This window comes from Trichosurus vulpecula, chromosome 1 (assembly GCF_011100635.1).
Source record: "Trichosurus vulpecula isolate mTriVul1 chromosome 1, mTriVul1.pri, whole genome shotgun sequence".
In the NCBI taxonomy this organism is placed as follows: Eukaryota; Metazoa; Chordata; class Mammalia; order Diprotodontia; family Phalangeridae; genus Trichosurus; species Trichosurus vulpecula.
This window is the reverse complement of record NC_050573.1, coordinates 167,587,263-167,607,082: the sequence shown is the minus strand read 5'-3', so window position 1 is coordinate 167,607,082 and position 19,820 is coordinate 167,587,263. Positions and strand designations below refer to the sequence as shown.

The 19,820-nt window shown below is 42.5% G+C and overlaps 1 protein-coding gene across 1 annotated transcript; it reads left to right on the top strand.

Annotated features, from left to right (window-relative positions):
- Nucleotides 1-3,791: 3,791 nt before the first annotated feature.
- On the top strand, nt 3,792-7,385 carry TUBB2B (tubulin beta 2B class IIb). Its single transcript, XM_036743602.1, has 4 exons — nt 3,792-4,006; nt 4,893-5,001; nt 5,444-5,554; nt 6,081-7,385. Exons 1-4 carry the CDS (start codon nt 3,950-3,952, stop codon nt 7,139-7,141), a joined length of 1,338 nt encoding a protein of 445 aa, XP_036599497.1. The 5' UTR covers nt 3,792-3,949; the 3' UTR covers nt 7,142-7,385.
- The last annotated feature ends 12,435 nt before the right edge of the window (nt 7,386-19,820 follow it).

The window sequence follows — 19,820 nt, the reverse complement described above, 5'->3', positions numbered from 1 at the left end:
AAGACCTTCTTGGGCTTCAAAAGATATTGTGAAGATAAAACATCCATGCTGAGAAAAGGAAAAAGAAAAAAAAGGTCAACAAGAGGTGAGCCAACAATTTCAAAATTTTCTTTAAAATGTGCTTATATCAGCAGCCAGCCTCACATTTCAATTCAGCTGCTTGGAAAAATCACAAGAGGCAAATCACAGAACCAAGTGAGAAGAAAGCTGGGTGGGGTTTCATTAACATGTGCTCAAATGCCCAATTAACATTGTCCCTGGGAAGACAAAACAGAAATATGGTAAAATAAAGATATTTAGGAAAGTGCTGAAAATTATACTTATTTATTGGTCATACTTTTAAATTTTTTTCTATGCCTACCCCTCCCGCCCACAAAAAAAAAATCTAAGCTACCTTTACCCAAATAATCCTGAACATGCATTACCACTGGTGAAACTGGTGGTCCATCAGGCTCTGAAATCAGAGCTGAAAAACGAAACCGTTAATTGAGGTGAAGCCGTGTCAGCTGGCTCATTTTACAAGGCGAGGCAGTGTGATCACTGCAGAAAGAAAGCTGTGTCCCTGCTCTTCTCTCGAGTTTTCTGAACCACTCGCTAGTAAAGAGGCTACCACTGCACTGGGTGACAGCCGCCGGCTTCTAGAAATCTATTGTTTCCTCAATTCCCTCAGCTTGTCTTCGATTACCCTGCCCCCGCCCTGCATCGGGCTTGGGAGCACTCTAGCTTCAATTCAATCCAACAAGCATCTATTATGCCCCTATCAAACCAAGACACCCTTGAACCTATGCATATGTTTCTGGGTTCACGTAGTTTTGAAAAGGCTGGAGTTTTTGGCTGTCTACTCCTCAGTCTTCGCCAAATCCTGTCTCCCCTCCCTTGAGGTGTTGCTGAGGGTGTACTCGGGTACCTGCCTGGGAATCTGCCACAGGATAGCCTCTAGAACCAGCTGAAGAGCCAGGGCACACGAGAATATTTTGTATTTGTCTGGGTTAGGAGGGTGTGTGTGTTATCTTCCCTCTCCCTCACTCCTCATTCACTCTGCATTTTGGGATTCAACTGAAACCCATCACAATTAATTCTCCTCATCCCCTCTCTCTCTTGCAGGAAGGGAGACGAAGATAGCTTAGGCCTATGGGAAGAGCTCAGCCCGGAGAGTGTCTCACTCAACAGCTGTTGGCTTTACTCCCTCGCCGCAGGAGTCGTGGTCATTCTGGCCCTCTGCCTGGAATATGAAAAGGGAACTTGTTTCCTAGTTAAAAAAAAAACGCGCCACGGGAGGCAGTTACTCACGGAATGACTAGGACTGAGCTTTTCAGGTCGGCTACAAAAATGCCTGCAGCACACACACTCGCGCACACACACACGCACACACACACGCATGGTTCTGTGTTGTGGGTGAAGACATCCGAAACAGCAATAGCTCTTTGGAGGAGGCAAGGGAGAGAAGGATTTGAGGAGAGGGTAAGGTGTAAAGAACCAAGTACCCCTCCTCAACTGCTACCTCATCCCCCTCCCCACCCGCAACCCAACTCACCCACCTGCACGTCGGGCAAAGAAGGCTATGGTAAACTGTACTAAGATTTCTATTTCTAGTTCCCATTCAAAGGTTCTTGGTCTCTAAAAGTCCAGAAAGGCAATCAATTCCTCTTTTCTCCTCTCTTTCTGTCTCTCTGTCTTTGTCTCTATTTCAGTCTCTGTCTCTCCCTTCCCCCCCCCTCTTTCACTCACACACACACACACACTAACAAAAGGATCTGCAGCTGCTTCAAATACTTCAAATGCGCAGTGCACATCCCAAAAGGGAGGGTCTCTGCGTGCGCATGCTTGTGGCTGTGATACTGGCTTTCGCCTGTGTGTGTGTGTAAATGCTTGTATGCGGTGGATTTGACTCCGCGCCCAAGGCTGCAGGGGGATGAGTCTCCCCAGAATCAGCCCAGGCAAGGAAAAAAGCTGGCACCGCTGCCCAGTTTTCCCACCGCTCCTCAAATAAATCTGAGTACTGCAAACTGGAGGCTTAAACATGCTTTTAAAAACCTGGTTATGGGAGATAAAGCCACAGTCCTCTGTCCTTTGTTTCACTCTCAAAGGCTATGTCCCCTCCCCCTTGGGACCCCACCCTTTTTTTCCTTTCCTTTACAACTACCCGACCACTCCCCACTCCATCCATACTCAACCTCACGTCAGAAGAAGGAAATAAAAAACACAACAGAATAAATCCCAGAGAAGCAGCAACCTAGAAGAATTGAAAACACTTATCTCATGCCAAATCTATATTCCAGAAATGAACCCGTTTCTAATCCGGGGTCTGTTCTGGCAATAAGGATGAGGGAGAGAGAGAGAGAGAGAGAGAGAGAGAGAGAGAGAGAGAGAGAGAGAGAGAGAGAGAGAGAGAGAGAGAGAGAGAGAGAGAGAGAGAGAGAGAGTTTCATATACCTTCTAGACTGAGTCACACAAGTTTCCGTTTTAGCTCAGTTTGGAATAGAGGGGAGGTGGAAAAAAATGACCGTGCAAAGGTCATCCATCAGTCTGCCTGCCCAGAGAAAAAGAAGCCCTTTGAGTAAGGAGAAAGAGGTAGGGTGAGGCTAAGCTCTTCCCAGACTCTTTCTTTCCTGCCCAGCAGTTGTGTGCCCCTCTTTAGAAGACAAAGATAAGAGGTTAATATGGGGTGGCGGTAACCTGCTGGTCTGTTTCTGCTGCAGATGTTCGATGGCCCCACTCTTCCACACTTCCACTCCCGGATCATTGGGGTAGGGATGATGGGTTGGGGAATGGGACAGGTTTACGCTTTTCTTTGGCTCTTCTCAACCTGCCTTCTGTCCGGAAACAGAACCTAGGACAGGAGTAGAACTTTGGGGAACAGCACTGAGGAAAGGAGTTCAGAAGGCAGAGTGGGAACTAGACGGAGAGAAAAGCATAGTATCACAAAAGGAACCCTGTATTTGGAGTCAAAGGGCCTGGATTCGAATCTCAAATCTGATACTTCCTACCTGTGTAACCTTGGTGAATCTCTTGCCTCTCTGAGCCTTATGAGTAAAAGGAGGGGATTGGACTTTTCAAGTCTCAGCTCTAAATCTACTTTCTTAAGATACCCGGATGAACCCACTGGGGGTGTGGTGTCAGGGAACTGAACTTACACGCAAGACGCAGCGGTGTTTCCTACTAGTTTTGTGACATTGGGCAAATCACATAATCTCTCTGACCCAAAATCTATTCATTGGCAAAACCCAGAATAATACTTGCTCCACCTACCTCCCAAGGCTGTAATGAAAGCGCTAGGTAAACGTGAGCTGTAATTTCCAAGCTCTCTAGCTCCCGTCCCATACACCCAACCAGCCTTTTCAGCCCCTCCACCTGTTCCATTTCCGTTGCTTTACTAGTCACCAGCCCTTTCCCGCAATTCCCTCCTTGCCACACCCTCCTGCTCCCCCAGTTCTTCTGCCAGTTCTACCAACTTCCCCGATGTCACACTAGCCTTTTTCTCCCCTTTCTCCTCAGCCCGAACCCTAGACCATGCCCACGCCCCAACCCTCCTCCCCCCACCCCTTTCAGCCTAGCCCGGTGTTCCACTCGGATAGGCTCTCCCAGGCCTAACGGGTCCGTAGTCCCACCCCTCCACTGTCCAAGCATTACGTCATCGTCAAGGGGGGGAGCAGTTGCCTGTGCTAGAAAGGGACTGGGGAGGTATGGGGCTGGGTGGGGGAGGGGAGGGTGAGGGGCTCAGGGGTGGAGCCTGGTGCCAGCTGCCCCACCCTCCCTATAAAAGGCTGTGTCGGGGGCTTACGCGATTTTAGAGTGTAAGTGTACCGGAGGAATTGTAGTGTGTTCCAAGTGAAATTAGGAGGGGGGGTGGGTGTGTGTGTGAGAGAGAGAGAAGGAGAAAAAGGAAGCGAGGGACAAAGAAAGAAGGAAAGAAAAAGAAGGTAGAGATCCACTTTGCAAGTCAGGCATCATGCGTGAGATCGTGCACATTCAGGCTGGTCAGTGTGGCAACCAGATAGGAGCCAAGGTGAGTGCTGGGCGGCAGAGGTGGGCGACACTTGTCCCGGGGTCCGATCGGAATCGTGGGTAGTTCCTGGGGATGCTGCTACTTCTCTTGCACCTACCCCCAGGGGACTCCCCGGAGTCTTTGTAGCAGTCCCTTTGTAGCTGAGAGAGGCGTGACCCACGCCTATCACCCAGAAAGCTGAGCTCTTGGAGCATTTCCGAGCCTTTTCTCCCTTCCTTCTTTTTTAATGGGTTTTTTTTTTTTGTCTCTCTTCTACTCTCTACTACTCATTTTTTTTAATCTTGTCCTTGTGGGCGAGGATGCGCTCTGGCGAGTGTGTGTGTGTCTGTGTGTCTAAAGGTCTTTTACTCGATTGAGCCCACGAGGCTGCAAGGTTGGGAGGAGGATAGGAGCCCTCACTACTGAGGCGTCGAGAATCCACAATTACCCTCCGCCTTCTCTTCTTTATTCCCTTATTCCCACAGTTGAGATTGATCCCCAAGTTCTCCATTACCTTGCCACTCCCACTAGTCGAACCAGCCCCTGGCTTCTCACAAAGCTATCTGTGCTGAAAGACTGATGTGAGCTTTCTTTTGGAGGGCGCGGGGCAAGGAAAGAAGGGCAACATAAAAAAAAAAAAATCCCTGGAATCCCTCTCTGGTGGTCGTGCTGCAGCCGCAGCTGCCTTCTTCTCTCTTCTCCCCTCCCCACTTACCCGAGGGCTGATTCTGCTGGTGCCGCTATTTCTGAGGAAAACGCCCAGTTCTAACTGTTGATTCTGAGAGAAATCTCATTTCTCTGAGACCTGTTCCAGGCTACCTGAAGTGGGACGATGAGGAGAGGGAGGGATGTTAATAGGTTGGTCTCTTGATGGCCTTAACGTTGCTAATTGTAAGTTCTGTCACAGTTCTGGGAGGTCATCAGTGATGAGCATGGGATTGATCCCACAGGCAGTTACCATGGAGACAGTGATTTGCAGCTGGAGAGAATCAATGTTTACTACAATGAAGCCACTGGTAATTGCTTTTTGTCTGCCCTTTCCAACCTTCTTTCTTCCCAGATATCATGTTCCTGGTTTTCATAGATTTGTAAGCTATATGAAGGCAGAGATTTGGAGGGGGGCGCGGTTCTTTGTATCTTCAGTCTTAGCACAGTGCCTGACACATTGTAGGGACTCGATGCATACTTGTTGAATTAAATGGTTGGGATTAACCATAGCATTTCACCAGCATGAGCAATATCACCCGCTTGCTCCACCCGGCAGAATACCACTCCTTCAGCAATAATTCACCAGGTTTTGGACTTTTTAGTTTTAAAGGACCAAACTGAGATACTATCCTCTTCTTCCTTTGTTTGAGAACAGCACTTTTTGTGATTGTATCGATTTAGTCTTCTTCCCCTTGAGGTCCCTGCAATGATGCACTGTCTAATTCTGCCTTTTGTTCTCCCCATCCACAGGTAACAAATATGTTCCCCGTGCAATCTTGGTGGATTTGGAACCTGGCACAATGGACTCAGTCAGGTCTGGACCATTTGGCCAGATCTTCAGACCAGATAACTTTGTTTTCGGTATGTGATTAACATATCTGATGACTTCATGGATCATTTTTATACTAGCATTATAGGGTGGAAGGCTGGGACTCTCAATGAGTAAGAATTGCAAGTATTCCATAATTTTAAAAATGTATTCTTAGTATGGGATTAGGGAAAAATGCCATGCCTAGTCTCTAACTATTTTATATATGTGTGTACATAATATGTAAAATAGCCATATCCAGACCATTAATGTCGCATCTTTTTAAAAAAATAATAATCAGAAATAACCCAAATTCAGTAGTGACTCACTGGTCTACATAAGTGTTTTAGGGCCATGGTGTCAAACTGAAATAGAAATGGGGCATCATCACATACTGACTTAGAAAACCACCTATTATGTTTTATTTATTTTGTTAAACATTTCCCAATTTCATTTTAATCTGGGCTAACATAATGTCACAAGCTTCTGGGAGGCACTGGACACCTCTGGCTTAAGGTATGAAGATGTGTATTTTAGTCACTAGTGATTGATACAGCCTCTTTCTCCTCCCCCTTCCAGGCCAGAGTGGTGCAGGAAATAACTGGGCCAAAGGCCACTACACAGAGGGAGCAGAATTAGTAGACTCTGTCCTGGATGTAGTGAGGAAGGAGTCAGAAAGCTGTGACTGTCTCCAGGGCTTCCAGCTGACCCATTCCCTGGGAGGTGGGACCGGTTCTGGAATGGGGACCCTACTCATCAGCAAGATCAGGGAAGAGTACCCAGACAGAATCATGAATACCTTCAGTGTGATGCCCTCCCCCAAGGTGTCAGACACTGTAGTTGAGCCCTACAATGCCACCCTGTCTGTCCACCAGTTGGTGGAGAACACAGATGAGACCTACTGCATCGACAATGAAGCTCTCTATGACATTTGCTTCAGAACCCTGAAGCTGACCACACCCACTTATGGAGACCTCAACCACTTAGTGTCTGCCACCATGAGTGGAGTCACCACCTGTCTGCGGTTCCCAGGCCAGCTGAATGCTGATCTCCGCAAACTGGCAGTGAACATGGTGCCATTCCCCCGCCTGCACTTCTTCATGCCAGGCTTTGCCCCTCTGACCAGCCGTGGTAGCCAGCAGTACAGGGCTCTGACAGTGCCTGAGCTCACCCAGCAGATGTTCGATTCCAAAAACATGATGGCCGCCTGTGACCCCCGCCATGGCCGCTACCTGACTGTGGCCGCCATCTTCAGGGGCCGCATGTCCATGAAGGAGGTGGACGAGCAGATGCTCAATGTGCAGAACAAAAACAGCAGCTACTTTGTGGAGTGGATCCCCAACAACGTGAAGACGGCCGTGTGTGACATTCCACCCCGTGGCCTCAAGATGTCTGCCACCTTCATTGGCAATAGCACAGCTATCCAGGAGCTGTTCAAGCGCATTTCGGAGCAGTTCACGGCCATGTTCCGTCGTAAGGCTTTCTTGCACTGGTACACGGGTGAAGGCATGGATGAGATGGAGTTCACTGAAGCAGAGAGCAACATGAATGACCTGGTGTCTGAATATCAGCAGTACCAAGACGCCACTGCTGATGAACAAGGGGAATTTGAGGAGGAAGAAGGGGAGGATGAGGCTTAATTCAGAACTTGAGGGTTTAGGAAAAGCTTTAGTCAAGAATGCAAGTCTTTTGGGGGGATGGTATCTTCATGATTGTACTGAAGAAGCATGGTCTCTTTAAATGTGTACTTTGATGCTCTCCACTGTTGCCTGTCACCATTTTTTTTTGTAACTTTGATTACATTAATGTAACAATTGTGATACTTCTGAAATATTGTTTTAAATGGCTAAAAAAAGAAATCCACATAAACATTTGTGACTTTAATGGTGTCCTTCTTTATTTCTCTTCACCCTACCAAGAATAAGTATATGTTGGACTAACACTTTTAATATAATTTTTAATAATAAACCAATGTCCACTAATTCTTTCCTTAAAGAGACAGAGTAAGTAATTCAAATGAACTTGATATTGCAGAATAGTAAAGCTGGATCCTGAATTCTAGAATGATCCTGCATAAACTAACAGTCTAACTTTATTATTAGGTCCCTTTGAACTATGTTATAACCATATTTCCAAATAGAGGTCCCCCAGGTTACTCTCTGTCATTAAAATTATTTTTACTTATTAAAAGCATTTATTTTCATGTAAGCAATTTACTTCTGTGAGATCCTCCCAAAGCAAGGCTTCTCTCGTTGCAGTCTAATTTACATGACCTGCCTGATAAACAAAAGCCAACTTCAGTCCAAGATAAAGGATCACAAATTCTTTATTATTAGAAGCTTAATAAATCTGTAAACTGTAATTCAGCCTGGGGAACAATGCTTATGCTCTTTGTTAGTGACATAAACTTATGAGAGGTACTACTTACAAAGTAGTTCATAGTATTCATTCTTTCAAAAGATTAATTGATGTCTATTGTGTACCAGGCACTGTGCTAGGAACTAATGTGAGTTAAACGCCTTCAAGTCTAGAAGTGTTATTCACACACTACTGGTGGAAGAAAGTTAGTTTCTTTTTTTGAAAAATAAATTTTATGGTATCTTCTGTTTTTAGATGTTTCTTCCTATATTCCTTTTTTCCCCTCCCAGAGAGCTATCCCATACTACAGATTTTTTGAAGAAAAATAGGAAAAAAAATCAGCAAAACTTACCAATATGTTGAAAAATAAATCTGACTTTATGCATTGCTCTGTACCCATGAACTTCCCACCTCTGCAAAAGAGTTGGAGGAGGCATCTTCTCATATCTCTTCTTTGAGACCATGGTGGTTCTTTGTAATTATGCAACATTTACTTGAAGAAAGTTATTTTCAGACAGGGTTGGAGAGGCTTAGGATTCTCATGTGCTGGGGGTTGGGTTTTTACTTTTTAAGCCAAATCTAAGCAAAGAAAACATTATTTTGAATTGTAGTCAATAAACAATGTATTTGGCATTATTCCTAAAGAAGTGAGAAGGGCTCAGTAGGGTTTCTTTCCACCATAGCTTAAGAAAAATTAGATTTCTTTTGTAGCTCTAAAAAATAATCTGAAATAAAATTTCGGTCTCTGCCCAAATAGAATGAAACAGTATCACCGTGGGAGATAGTTTGCTTTGAAAATGGAGTGGGGAGAATTTTTACTCATATCAAACATTGTTTAAAGTTGGCTATAACTAGAGGAGTCACGTTAGTAATCAGGCAGGAACAAGAGCTAGTGACCTTTGAGTTTAGGATGTGGTATGTTTAATGCTGGATTGAGCCCAATGCTTGGTTTACCTAGATCTCAATAGAGATCTCAATTTTCCCTAACACCTGAGCTAGTTAAAAAGTTTTTCTGCATGACTGCACTGAGCTTATAGATCAGCAGGCACTGTCCTGGGGCTAGATCCTTGACCAATGGTTTTTTTTTTAGAATTGGTCATATGAATGAGCTGCCACTTAGAAGAAAGTTGGCAAGCCTGCCAAGTGCCTCCTGGTCTGCTTTTATCAGCAGGTCTTACCTTCTCTTCACCTTTGCGAGAAGGTGACAGAAGGGTACCCAGCAGGCCTGCCAGCCGTACTGTCAGAATAACCCATTTGCACACTGCTATAGCTTACTAGGCATGATTTGAATGGCTGAATGCCAGATTGCCTATTCAAGCAGATGGTTCTGTGCTGCCCTTTTCCTTTGGAAAAGAGAGGGGGGAAGGGAGAGAAAGAAGAAACAAAACGAAAACCACAGTGTTTATTTAGAATTTCAAAACACAGGAAATAAAACTCCATAAGAGACTGACTCACACCTGGATTAGCACATACATCTGGCACCATTTAGCTTTGCTTCTCTCTCTCTCTCTCCCTCACCCCTGCCCCCACCTTAATTGATGGATGTATTGGGCCTATTTTTGAGTCTCACGAAGATAATCAACTCATTTTTGCTCTTAATTCCCTTTCTGGTTCTTCCCTATTGTCTCACCCAGGAGACAATCCAATTGTGTTTGACTCAGTTCCAGGAATACATGTATAAGGCTCATAGGGTTCTTTTCTCCCCATATTTTTTTTAAAATTTCACGAGCATTCATTTTCTTTCTTTACCAACCTCAACTCTCCACCCTACCCTATCCCACCTGCACACACCACATTGAAAAAGAAAAAAAAAAGAAAAACAAAACCCTTGTAGCAAATATGAATGGTTAAACAAAACAAATTCCCACACTGGCCATGTCCAAAAACACCCACTGGGTTCTGTATCTTGAATCCACCACCTGTCTGTTCAGAGGGCCCATAGGTTCTGCTGCAGTGTAAAGAGGCAGCTGCCAAACCTCCCACAGTGAAGAGCACGTCCTTCAAGCCTGAGATGTCTAAACCAAGTGACAAGCCTTTATGACACCCCTTTTACTCTGGTTGAAGTGAGTAAGCTCTTCGAGAAATACCAAGAAGTTCAAGACACGGCCCCTGCCCTCCAAAGAATGACTGAGACCTGGAGAGACATTAGTATGGGGCTGGAATCAGACTGGTCTTCAAGGGCCATGTGTCATATCCATGTAGTAACCATGTAGCAAGTAGTTCTTGCTTCCCATTTGGAGTCCTACATGCATGGTGCTCCAAAGAAATTTGGAGCTTTGAGAAATTTGCTCTTCTGATACATTGTCCTATCATGCTGGGGAAGGAATGGTGTGTGCTTGAAAAGTGACTAAGGGAAAGAGAACTCTGGTTTCCAGGGCCTTCTTACTCATTTTCCCAGAAAGTGCTCCTAGAGCCCATTTCTCAAAATGGTCATTTTGGGGGAGTACTTTGCACACTGAGCTCTCCATAAACGCCACCTGAACTCTGACCTTTCACTTTCAATGCCTACCATAGATGCCCCACTCTTTTTTTCTAAAGCTAACTCAGCCACAGGCCATTCATTAGGGAGTAGACTTAGTATTACACCCTTTTCTCTCCTCAAATTCATCTGAAAGAGTGTTATATCTCCAGATAAATTTACTTCACACAGAATGTGCCACACCACTGCCAGAATAAGCTTCCTTAATGCACTGTTCAGAACATGCATTTCTCCTCTGCCAGCCTTCAATGGCTCCCAATTGCTTACTAAAGAAATAACCCCTTTAATATTAGAAACTCTGGAGTCTGTCTTTCCTCTCCCAGTCTGACTCCAATTTACTTTTTAAGCCTAATTTCATGTTACTCCCCTCATGCAATCTCTCTGTCAACCAAACTACACTATTCTCTGTGTCCCCATTCTCATCCTGCTCTCCTCCATCTTTTATGCCTTTCCTTATGCCATCTCCCATGCTTTGAATTGATATCCATTTCTGCCTATTGACAATGGCCTTCTTTTCCTTCAAGATCTAATTCAGGTGCCATCTTCTCTATGAAGCATTCTCTGTACGTCCCTCCCTCAGAGGTCTCTCTCACCTCAAATTTTCTCATAAAACACTTTGTCTGGAATGCTCTTTTGCCCCATCTTGTGAATATTATTTTATCCTCCTATTAGATTATAAATTTCTCAAGAGAAGGGATTGTCTTATTTCATCTTTGTATCCTCAGGACACTCCAAAACCATTTGTTGCATTGGATAATCCATTTTAACATCTATGTGGAAAAGGAAAGCGCCCACATTTGAATCTGCCCTGAAAACTAAAATGAAGCACAGAAAGAAGTCTTGGGTTGCTTCCATTCAATTCAGCTGTCCATATCATTTAAACCATAGACATGTGGACTAGTAGAGCTGCAAAGGATATTACAGAGTGACTAGTCTCAACCCCTTGAATGATAGATTCAAGAAATTTTTGTCCCCAGAAGAATGATTGGAATTGCATCTGAATTTGTTAACCTTTGGAGCCTCTGGCTCAAGAATGCATCTTGACCCTATATTTAGCAGAAGGTTATAGATGTACTCCCTATGGAGGGGAAACCTTGAACTGGAAGCTGCCCCCGCTGTTGTTTCTGACCAGACCTCACATTGCATTTTGCTTTGCTCCTCCCCATTTTACTCCTTTGTAATGTGTTTGTATTTTATCTTCTTTTTAACATATGAATTTTTTTTAAATGCCCCATGTCACTAAGAAATGACAAAACAGCTTCAGTAGAGTCTTCTGAGCATAACTGTCAGCACACTTTATATGATGATAACTGTAGAGTAGTGGATAGAGTGCTGGGCCTGGAGTCCTGAGTTCAAATTTGATCTCAGACACTTACCAGCTGTGTGACCCTGGGTAAGTCACTTAACTCTGTATGCCTCAGTTCTTCATCTATAAAATAAGCTGGAGAAGGAAATGACAAGCCACTCCAATACCCCAAATGGGATCATAAAGAGTTGGACGTGACTCAAAAATGACTGAGCAAGAAAACAATAAACTATATTAGAGAAACAAATAACTCTGAAGAACTTTAGAGCTACGATCAATGCAATAATAAAGCACGAGTCCGTCAAAATGAAGATGAAACGTACCACCTGCTTCTCCTGCCAGTGTAACGAAGGTAAAATGTGGAAGGAGACATACACTTTTGGACATAGCCAATGCAGAAATTTATTTTTCTAGACTATGCGTATTTGTTATTTTCATTTTCCTTTTTAAATTGTTCAATGACGAGGAGAGAGGCAGTGGATGGAAGAGATAATAAGTGTTTGTAGAAATAAATATTGTCAAATGTCCCTTATCCCAAGTTAGCATGATTTTTTAGCAAAAGAAAAATTGCAAGATCCTAGAAATTAAGTTCGCTTGTGCAGCAAGTCAGGGTTAGAGCAAGAGGTTTATATCCATCACTACCATAAGACTACAGTTATTAAGCTAGCCACTTAGCACGGAAGCACTGAATAACTGGGGGCTAGGATTTCACTGGCAAGAAAAAGATCAAGTATCCACAGAATTGACCAAAGATAAGAATAAAATTATTTTGAAATGGACCCTGAAGATGAATGAACAAATTCAAATTCATGTCTTAAGAAGTGATATGCTCTAAAACTATGGCATTCACCTTGAACATCACTTTGGGATTTGTGGTTTATTGTAATGGAAGACAGATAGAATCCAAGTGTTATTCACAATGAGAAAATCTGAAGCGCAGCATTTTCTATGAGCCATGTGTTTATGAAAATGTGCTTTATTCTGAGAGAGTTACCGTATTAAGAGAATTTAGGCTACAAGTGAAAGATCATTAATTCAGCAAATGTTTATGTGCTGTCTACTATGTGTGAGTCACTGGGCTGAGTACTAGGGGAGAGTTTTGGGTAAATAAAACACACTCAACAATGTAATTGATTGGATTTAGAAATCTAATTTTTAGCAATTGGATTTTAAATTTAGATTTTTTTCTCTGTTACTGTTATTAATAATGATAGCTAACATTTATGTGGTGCTTATGTAGGGCTTACTATGCACCAGGCATTGTCATTTATATAATGCCTACTATGTAGTGAGCATTCTTCACAAATAATATACCATTTGATTCTCACAACAACCCTGGGAGGTAGGTGCTATTTTTATCCCCATTTTACAGATGAGGAAACTAAGGCAAAGAGAGGTTAAGTGACTTGCCCAGGGTCATACAGCTAGGAGGTGTCTGAGGCCAGATTTAAAATCAGGTCTTCCTGACCAGGTCCAGAGCTCTATCCACTATCCCATTCATTATTATGAAATTGATAAATATCAACAAAGAACATTTCCATATACAGAGAACAGCAAAAGATACATATGGAGCTGTGAATCTTTATTTAGTATAGCCTAAGTGTTTTTAGGCAAATAATTAACTGTTTAAGCATATAAAAAAACTGCTGGAACATTAACTTTTCCAGCCCTTTTCTTCTCATCTGTGTCCCTTTCTGAACTTCTTTCCTGCTCTCTTCTGTGTATATTTTAAATGTTTCATTAATGCTCCTTTCTTTTCTTCTTTTTTTCCATCATTACTATCTCTTCCCCACTTTGCTTCTTCCTGTATCTCTTGTCCCTTCCAAAAAATAAAAAATTATCTCTTACAGCAAATAAAGGTAGCCAAGCAAAACACATTTGCACATTGGCCACTCAGCATCTCTCCTCCATTTCTCTCTGTCAAGAGGTGGGAAGCATGATTCATCATTAGTCTCCTAGGACTGTGGTTGATCATTGCATCGACTAGAGTTTTTACATTCTTCACAGCTGTTTTCTTTTGCATTGTTGTAGTCACTGCATAAATTGTTCTGCTGGTTCTCCTCACTACACTCTCTCAGTTCATACGAGTCTTCCTGGTGTTTTTCTGACTGTTATAATTGTCACTTCGGTGACACAATAATATTCCATTCATGTGTCATAATTTATTAATGGTAGCTTTCTAAAGGGGCAGAGATTTCATCCTCTCCTTTTGAATTTCTCCATTCCAAACTGAAAAATCATTGGTAAATTTAAAAGCAGGAGAGCTCACCTCTTTTGCAATCAATGATTAACCCAGGGGACACATAATCTAATGTCTTGTGTTTTTCATGTTGCTCTGGCTGAAATATTTTTTCATTTGAAAATTTTTCAAATTTAAGTAAAATAATTTAAAAATTCAAAACCTATTTGTTAAAACATTTGTGTTTGCTATTAAGGAAAAATACCTAGAATACAAACTTGTGACTTTTGTTAAAAATTCATTTTAATGCTTGGGTTTTATTGGTGTCATATTTTTAACATAAGTATATAAGATATAATGTTAATATAACACATATTAAGGTAATTTATTATAAATTTATAAAACAATCCCCTAAATAAACCTGCTATATTGGAAACAGGTTATATTTCAGTGACTTCCTGGAAATCTTGTTCAATTAGCTTTCATAAATAAAATAAACACACAATCCATAAAGTCTGATGCCTCTTTCATTGTTGCATGAAGGTGACCCTGGGTACCCAAAGGCTTTGATAACAGAGCACAGTTCTTTTAGGTTCTGCCAAGATTGGAAAGATTTCAAGTCAGTCCCAGCCCTAGATTGCTTGCTTTCCAAGAATCAGCCTAGCTAATGTGGGGAGGCTCATCACTAGGCCACTAAGTGATGAACTTTTAGGCCCTGGCAACCCATAAAACAAAGAAAAAGACAAAATCTGTCCCCTAGTCTTCTGTGGCCCCCTCTTGCATCTGCAGTGCCAATGCCAGAGAGACAGAAAAAGGGACCGAGGGTTATAAGAATCAGACAATTTCTAGAATGCCTGTTAACACAAACTTAGGGGGTGCTCCTCTAATTATGAGACCTTCATCCAATGGCCTACATACTGCTGGAGGACCTGAATCATATCAATCTTGACATTTTCACATTGAATGAAAACAGAAAGAAAAAAGAAAGCTGCTCCCAAATGGACACACAAGTTCTCTGGGAAAGACAAATAAAGGAGTTGGCAGATATGGTTTTATTGTGTGACAAAGACAAGAAGAAACATCATTTCTTAGGACATTTGGTTATCTATTACAGTCCTCATGACAAATTTTTTCAAAAACCAATCACCATGACAATAATTGGAGTTTGTGCATCAACATTGGTTCCAGTGGATGAGAAGGTAGAGAAATTCCATGAAGAACTTGATAAGACTTTCCAAATTAAATAACATATACTTTGATATGGAGTGACTTCTTTCTTCTAGGATCAATGTTACCTCCTTTCCTTTCCTTTAACTTTTATTTACTCCCATTTTTCCAGTTTATTCCATACTCTCTATATGAATTTGTCCATTCTCCAGGGAGAAATTTAATAACAATACAATTCAATTCAGAACATGGAGATAAATCTGGGAAGCCTGGGGGAAGGGGGACAGCAGGGAAAGGTTTCTTTTTCTTTAAACAAATGTTGCTCATGTAACAACCAAGATATGTTATTATACAGTCTGTAGCTAGATAATTGGTATTGTCTATATGATTCCCTAGACATTTTCCATCATCATTAGCTTGGGTATCTTTTCTTTTGTTTGCTTTTCTCCTCCCCGGGCAGTTTTGACAAGTCTCTGCAGTAAAGATAGCCTGGCTATCACTTGATATAGATTGTGTCTATTTCTCCCCATGGGAGACAATTCCAGATGACACTTTTTTATTCTTTTGCTGAAAAGGAGGTCACGAGGTGAAGTGTTTGGCATTCTTAACCTTTGCCTTGATGTTTTGGGAAATGCTCACCCTCCGCCATCATTGTGGATAAGCTCACTGGCTTCTCCTCACTTAGTCTCTGACAAAATTCTGCTCATAGGGTATTAGAGTGGGAAAGGGAGGGTCAGTGGGGAATGGATTCGCATGAAGAAAGGAATTGGATTTCCTCCAGAATGTAAAAGACTCTATTTTGCTCAATGCTTGCTACATCCGGCACCTCCTTTCTTTATGATGGAAGTATTTCTTTGTTGGGTTGGTAGAGTTTTGTTTGGGTATTTGTTGAAAAGTATCCATTATGTTGAAACAAAATGCAAAAATAATTTTTAAATTTTTAAATGAAGTTTTTAATAATCTCATTCTTTACTCTTAATCTATGATTTTACTCGGCTTCCTTCAAGACTCAGCTCAGATCCCAACTTCTGCAAGAGGCCTTTCTGGCCCACTCTCCCAGATATGAATGCCTTCCTCTTTCAGGTAGTCTTCCTCTACTCTGTATATGCACCTATGTGTCTGTATACCCAGCATGCAGTCTTCCTCGTTAAAATGTGGGTTCTGTGAGGGAAGGGATGGAGTTTTTTTTCGTTTTGTCTTTCCTAGCACTTATCACAATGCTTGTCACATAAGAACTTAATCAATGCTTAGTGATTGACAGGTTAACTGAAACTTTTTTTTAAAGCAGGAATAGTTCACTTTATTCTTTGTTCATATAAAAACATTTATGTGGCAGACAAAGCCTGTCGCCTGGATTCTCTGGACAGACACTCAAGTATGAGTCTTTTAAAAATGGTAAATTTCTGAGAGGCGGATTTAGTGGATGCAGTCTCTTTTCATGGATCTAGGATTAGGCAGCTACAGGTTTTGGAGATGCCATCAGAGGTGGCTTTCACAAGGTTCCTGAAAGTGGCAATATGGCCCCTGGCAGAAGGATAGCAGTCATCAGTTCTGGTTATCATCAGTAGCTTCTTAGGCACAGGAGCCAAGACAATGACAGTACCTCCAGGATCAGGAACCAGGCACACTAGAATTAATCTGCAATGTCCAGTGAACTTGCAGGGTGTTCACTGGCTGACCTTACTGAGCTGTGCCCCGCCCCCACTCCAAACTGGCCCAAACCAGCCTTGCAGTCACCTATTCTGGCAAAATAGCTTGCTTCAACGTCCACCTGTTCCTGGGAAAGAGTGTCCATTCTTTTTCCCAACCCCAACTTGACCCTCCCCTTTGTAGTTTTCACACATAAATCTCCCTTGCCCTTCTTGGGCTGTGGGCTCCTTTGTACCTTGTACTAGAGGCCTTGGCACTAGTGTCAGATTTTCCTTCAAATAAAACTTTTCTGCTGACAACTCAGCTTGGAATCCTCTGCATTTTGAGGGGTGGGTTTCACCTGGTTGACAATCTTCATGTTTCATGGCCCAAAAAAATACCCTAAAACTCCAACCAAAAGCTACTGATCTCAGGCATTTACTAGCAGTGTGACCCTAGGCAAGTCACTTAACTTAAATTGCCTTAAAAAAGAGAAGAAAAGAAGCAAGGAGAGAGCATGCTGTACTCAGGATGACTGTACTCTAGGCTAAAATAGGAACCAGGTCAGCTTCATCTCAAAGAGTTACTAAACCCTGACATTTATTTCTTTATAGGAATCTAAGTGGTTTCTAATTGTTCACATTTCTGTAGCATTTTAAAGTCAATATGGAGGGAAAATACTAGATTTCTCAAGAGAGAACTTGCCATTTACTACCTTCGTAACCTTGAGCAAGTCACTTCAATCAAACAAACAATAAGCGTTTATTAAGTACCTATTATGTGCCAGGCACTGTGCTAGCCCTTACAAAAAGAGGCAAAAGACAGTCCTGGCCTTCAAGGAGATTACAATCTAATTTTTCAGTCATTTCAGTTGTGTCTGTTCTTCATGACTCCATTTGGGTTTTTCTAGGCAGAAATACTGGAGGGATTTGCCATTTCCTTTCTCCAGCTGATTTATAGATGAGGAAACTGAGGCAAACAGGGTTAAGTGACTTGCCCAGGATCACCAGAAAGTGGCTGAGGCCAGATCTGAAATCAGAAAGATGAGTTGTCCTGACTTCGGGCCTAGTGATCTACTGAGCCACCCTACAATCTAATGGGGTAGATAATATGCAAACAAATAAATACAAAGCAAGCTAATTAACAGAAAGAAGGCACTAGAATTAGGAGGGGCTGAGGAAACCTTCCAGTAAAAGAAAGGATTTTAGTTGGGACTTAGAGGAAGCTAGGGAAGTAAGAAGGTAGAGTAGAGGAGAGAAAGCATTCCAAGGCTGAGGGACAGCCCAAGAGGATGTCTGGAGCTGAGAGATGAAGTATCTTGTGTATGCTACGGCCAGGAGAAGCCTGGAAAGGTAGGAGAGGGCTAGCTTACAAAGGGCTTTGAATGCCAAGTAGAGAGTTTTATATTTGATCCTGGAGGCAAGAGGGAGCCACTGGAGTTTATTGAGTAATGAATGACATGCTCAGATCTTTGCTTTAGGGAAATCACTTTAGTGGCTGAATGGAGGATCAGTTGGAGTGGGGGGAGACTTGAGGCAGGCACTCCCACCAGCAGGCTATTGGAATAGTCCAGGTGTGAGGTGATGCGGGCCTGCACTAGAGTGGTGGCAATGTCAGAGGAGAGAAGGGAGTATATTCAAGACGTTGCAAAGGTGAAATCGACTGGGAAGAGATTGGATATGGGAGGTAAGAAATAGTGGAATCCAGGATGACTCCTACATTGTGAGTTTGAGAAGGACTAGAAGGATGGTATTATTATCCTCTATAGTAATAGAGAAAGCAGGAGAGAGGGCGAGGATTTAGGGGTAAAGATAATGTATTCCATCCATTTTGGACATGTTGAGTTTAAGACGTCTACTGGATATCCAGTTCAAGATGTCTGAAAGGCAGTTAGAGAAGTGAGATTGGAGCTCAGTGGAGAGATTGGAGCAGGCAGGTAGGTTTGAGAGTCATTCACATAAAGATAATAATTAAATCCACAGGAGCTGATGAGATCACTAAGTGAAGTAGTAATAGAGGGAGAAGAGGAGAGGACCCAGGACAGAACCCTGAGAGACACCTACAGTTAGAGGTGTGATCTGGAAGAGGATCCAGCAAAGGAGATTGGGGAGTGCTCAGATAGGTAGGAGGAGAACCAGGAGAGAGTAGTGTCCTGAAAATCTAGAGAGAAGACAGTATCATGGAGAAGAGAGTGATCAACATTGTCAAATGTAGAGTGGTCAAGGAGGATGAGGATTGAGAAAGAGTCATTGGATTTGGCATCTAGGAGATCATTAGTAACTTTGGAAAAAGTTTCACTGGAGTAATAAGATTGAAAGCCAGTTTGTAAGGGGTTAAATGGATAGTAAGAGGAGAAAAAGTGGAGGCATCTATTGTAGATGACCTTTTTGAGGAGTTTAGCTTCAAAGGACAAAAGAGATATAGAACGATATTTAGCAGGGATGGAAGGATCAACTGAGGGCTTTTTTTTCAGGATGGGGGAGATATGGTCATGTTTATAGGCAAAAGGGAATGAGCCAGCAGACAGGGACAGATTGAAAATAAGTGACTGAGTGGGAATGACAGAGGGGGAGATCTGTTGGTAGAGATGGAATAAAATAGGATCATATGAACAGGTAGAGGGTATAGCCTTGGTAAGGAGAAAGGCCATTTTCTCATGCGAGACAGGGGTAAAAGAGCAAAAGGTACATGATAGAAGATGAGGAAGAAGGGAGACATGGGAACTCACAGCAAATGGTCTCAATTTTTTTTCTGTAAAATATGAGGCAAGGTTCTCAGCTGAAAGAGTAAGGGGCAAGGGTGGGCAGAGCCATCGGAGGTTTGAGGAGGCATGAAAAGGTTTGGAAGAGCCAATGTAGAGAGGGGGATAGTGAGTTAATAAGGGAAATTTAGTAGGATTGCCTAGCAGCAGTGAGGACCCAGTTGAGGTTGTATAACATAAATTTGTAGTGAACCCAATCAAAACAGTTATGGTGTTTCTTCCATCTTTGTTCAGCAGCACATCTGTAGGAGGGAAGGCAAAAAATGGTGTGAGTGATTCAAGGCTAAGGTTTGTAGGAGGTTGGGTGGGGTATAGTTGGTGATATGATAATGGCATAAGGGAGCTAGAGATTCAAGAGAAGAGGACAGTATAGAGTTGAATTGGGTGACCAAGAGGTCAGGATGATGAAAAGGGAAGAGAATGGTTAGAGTAGGTGAGAG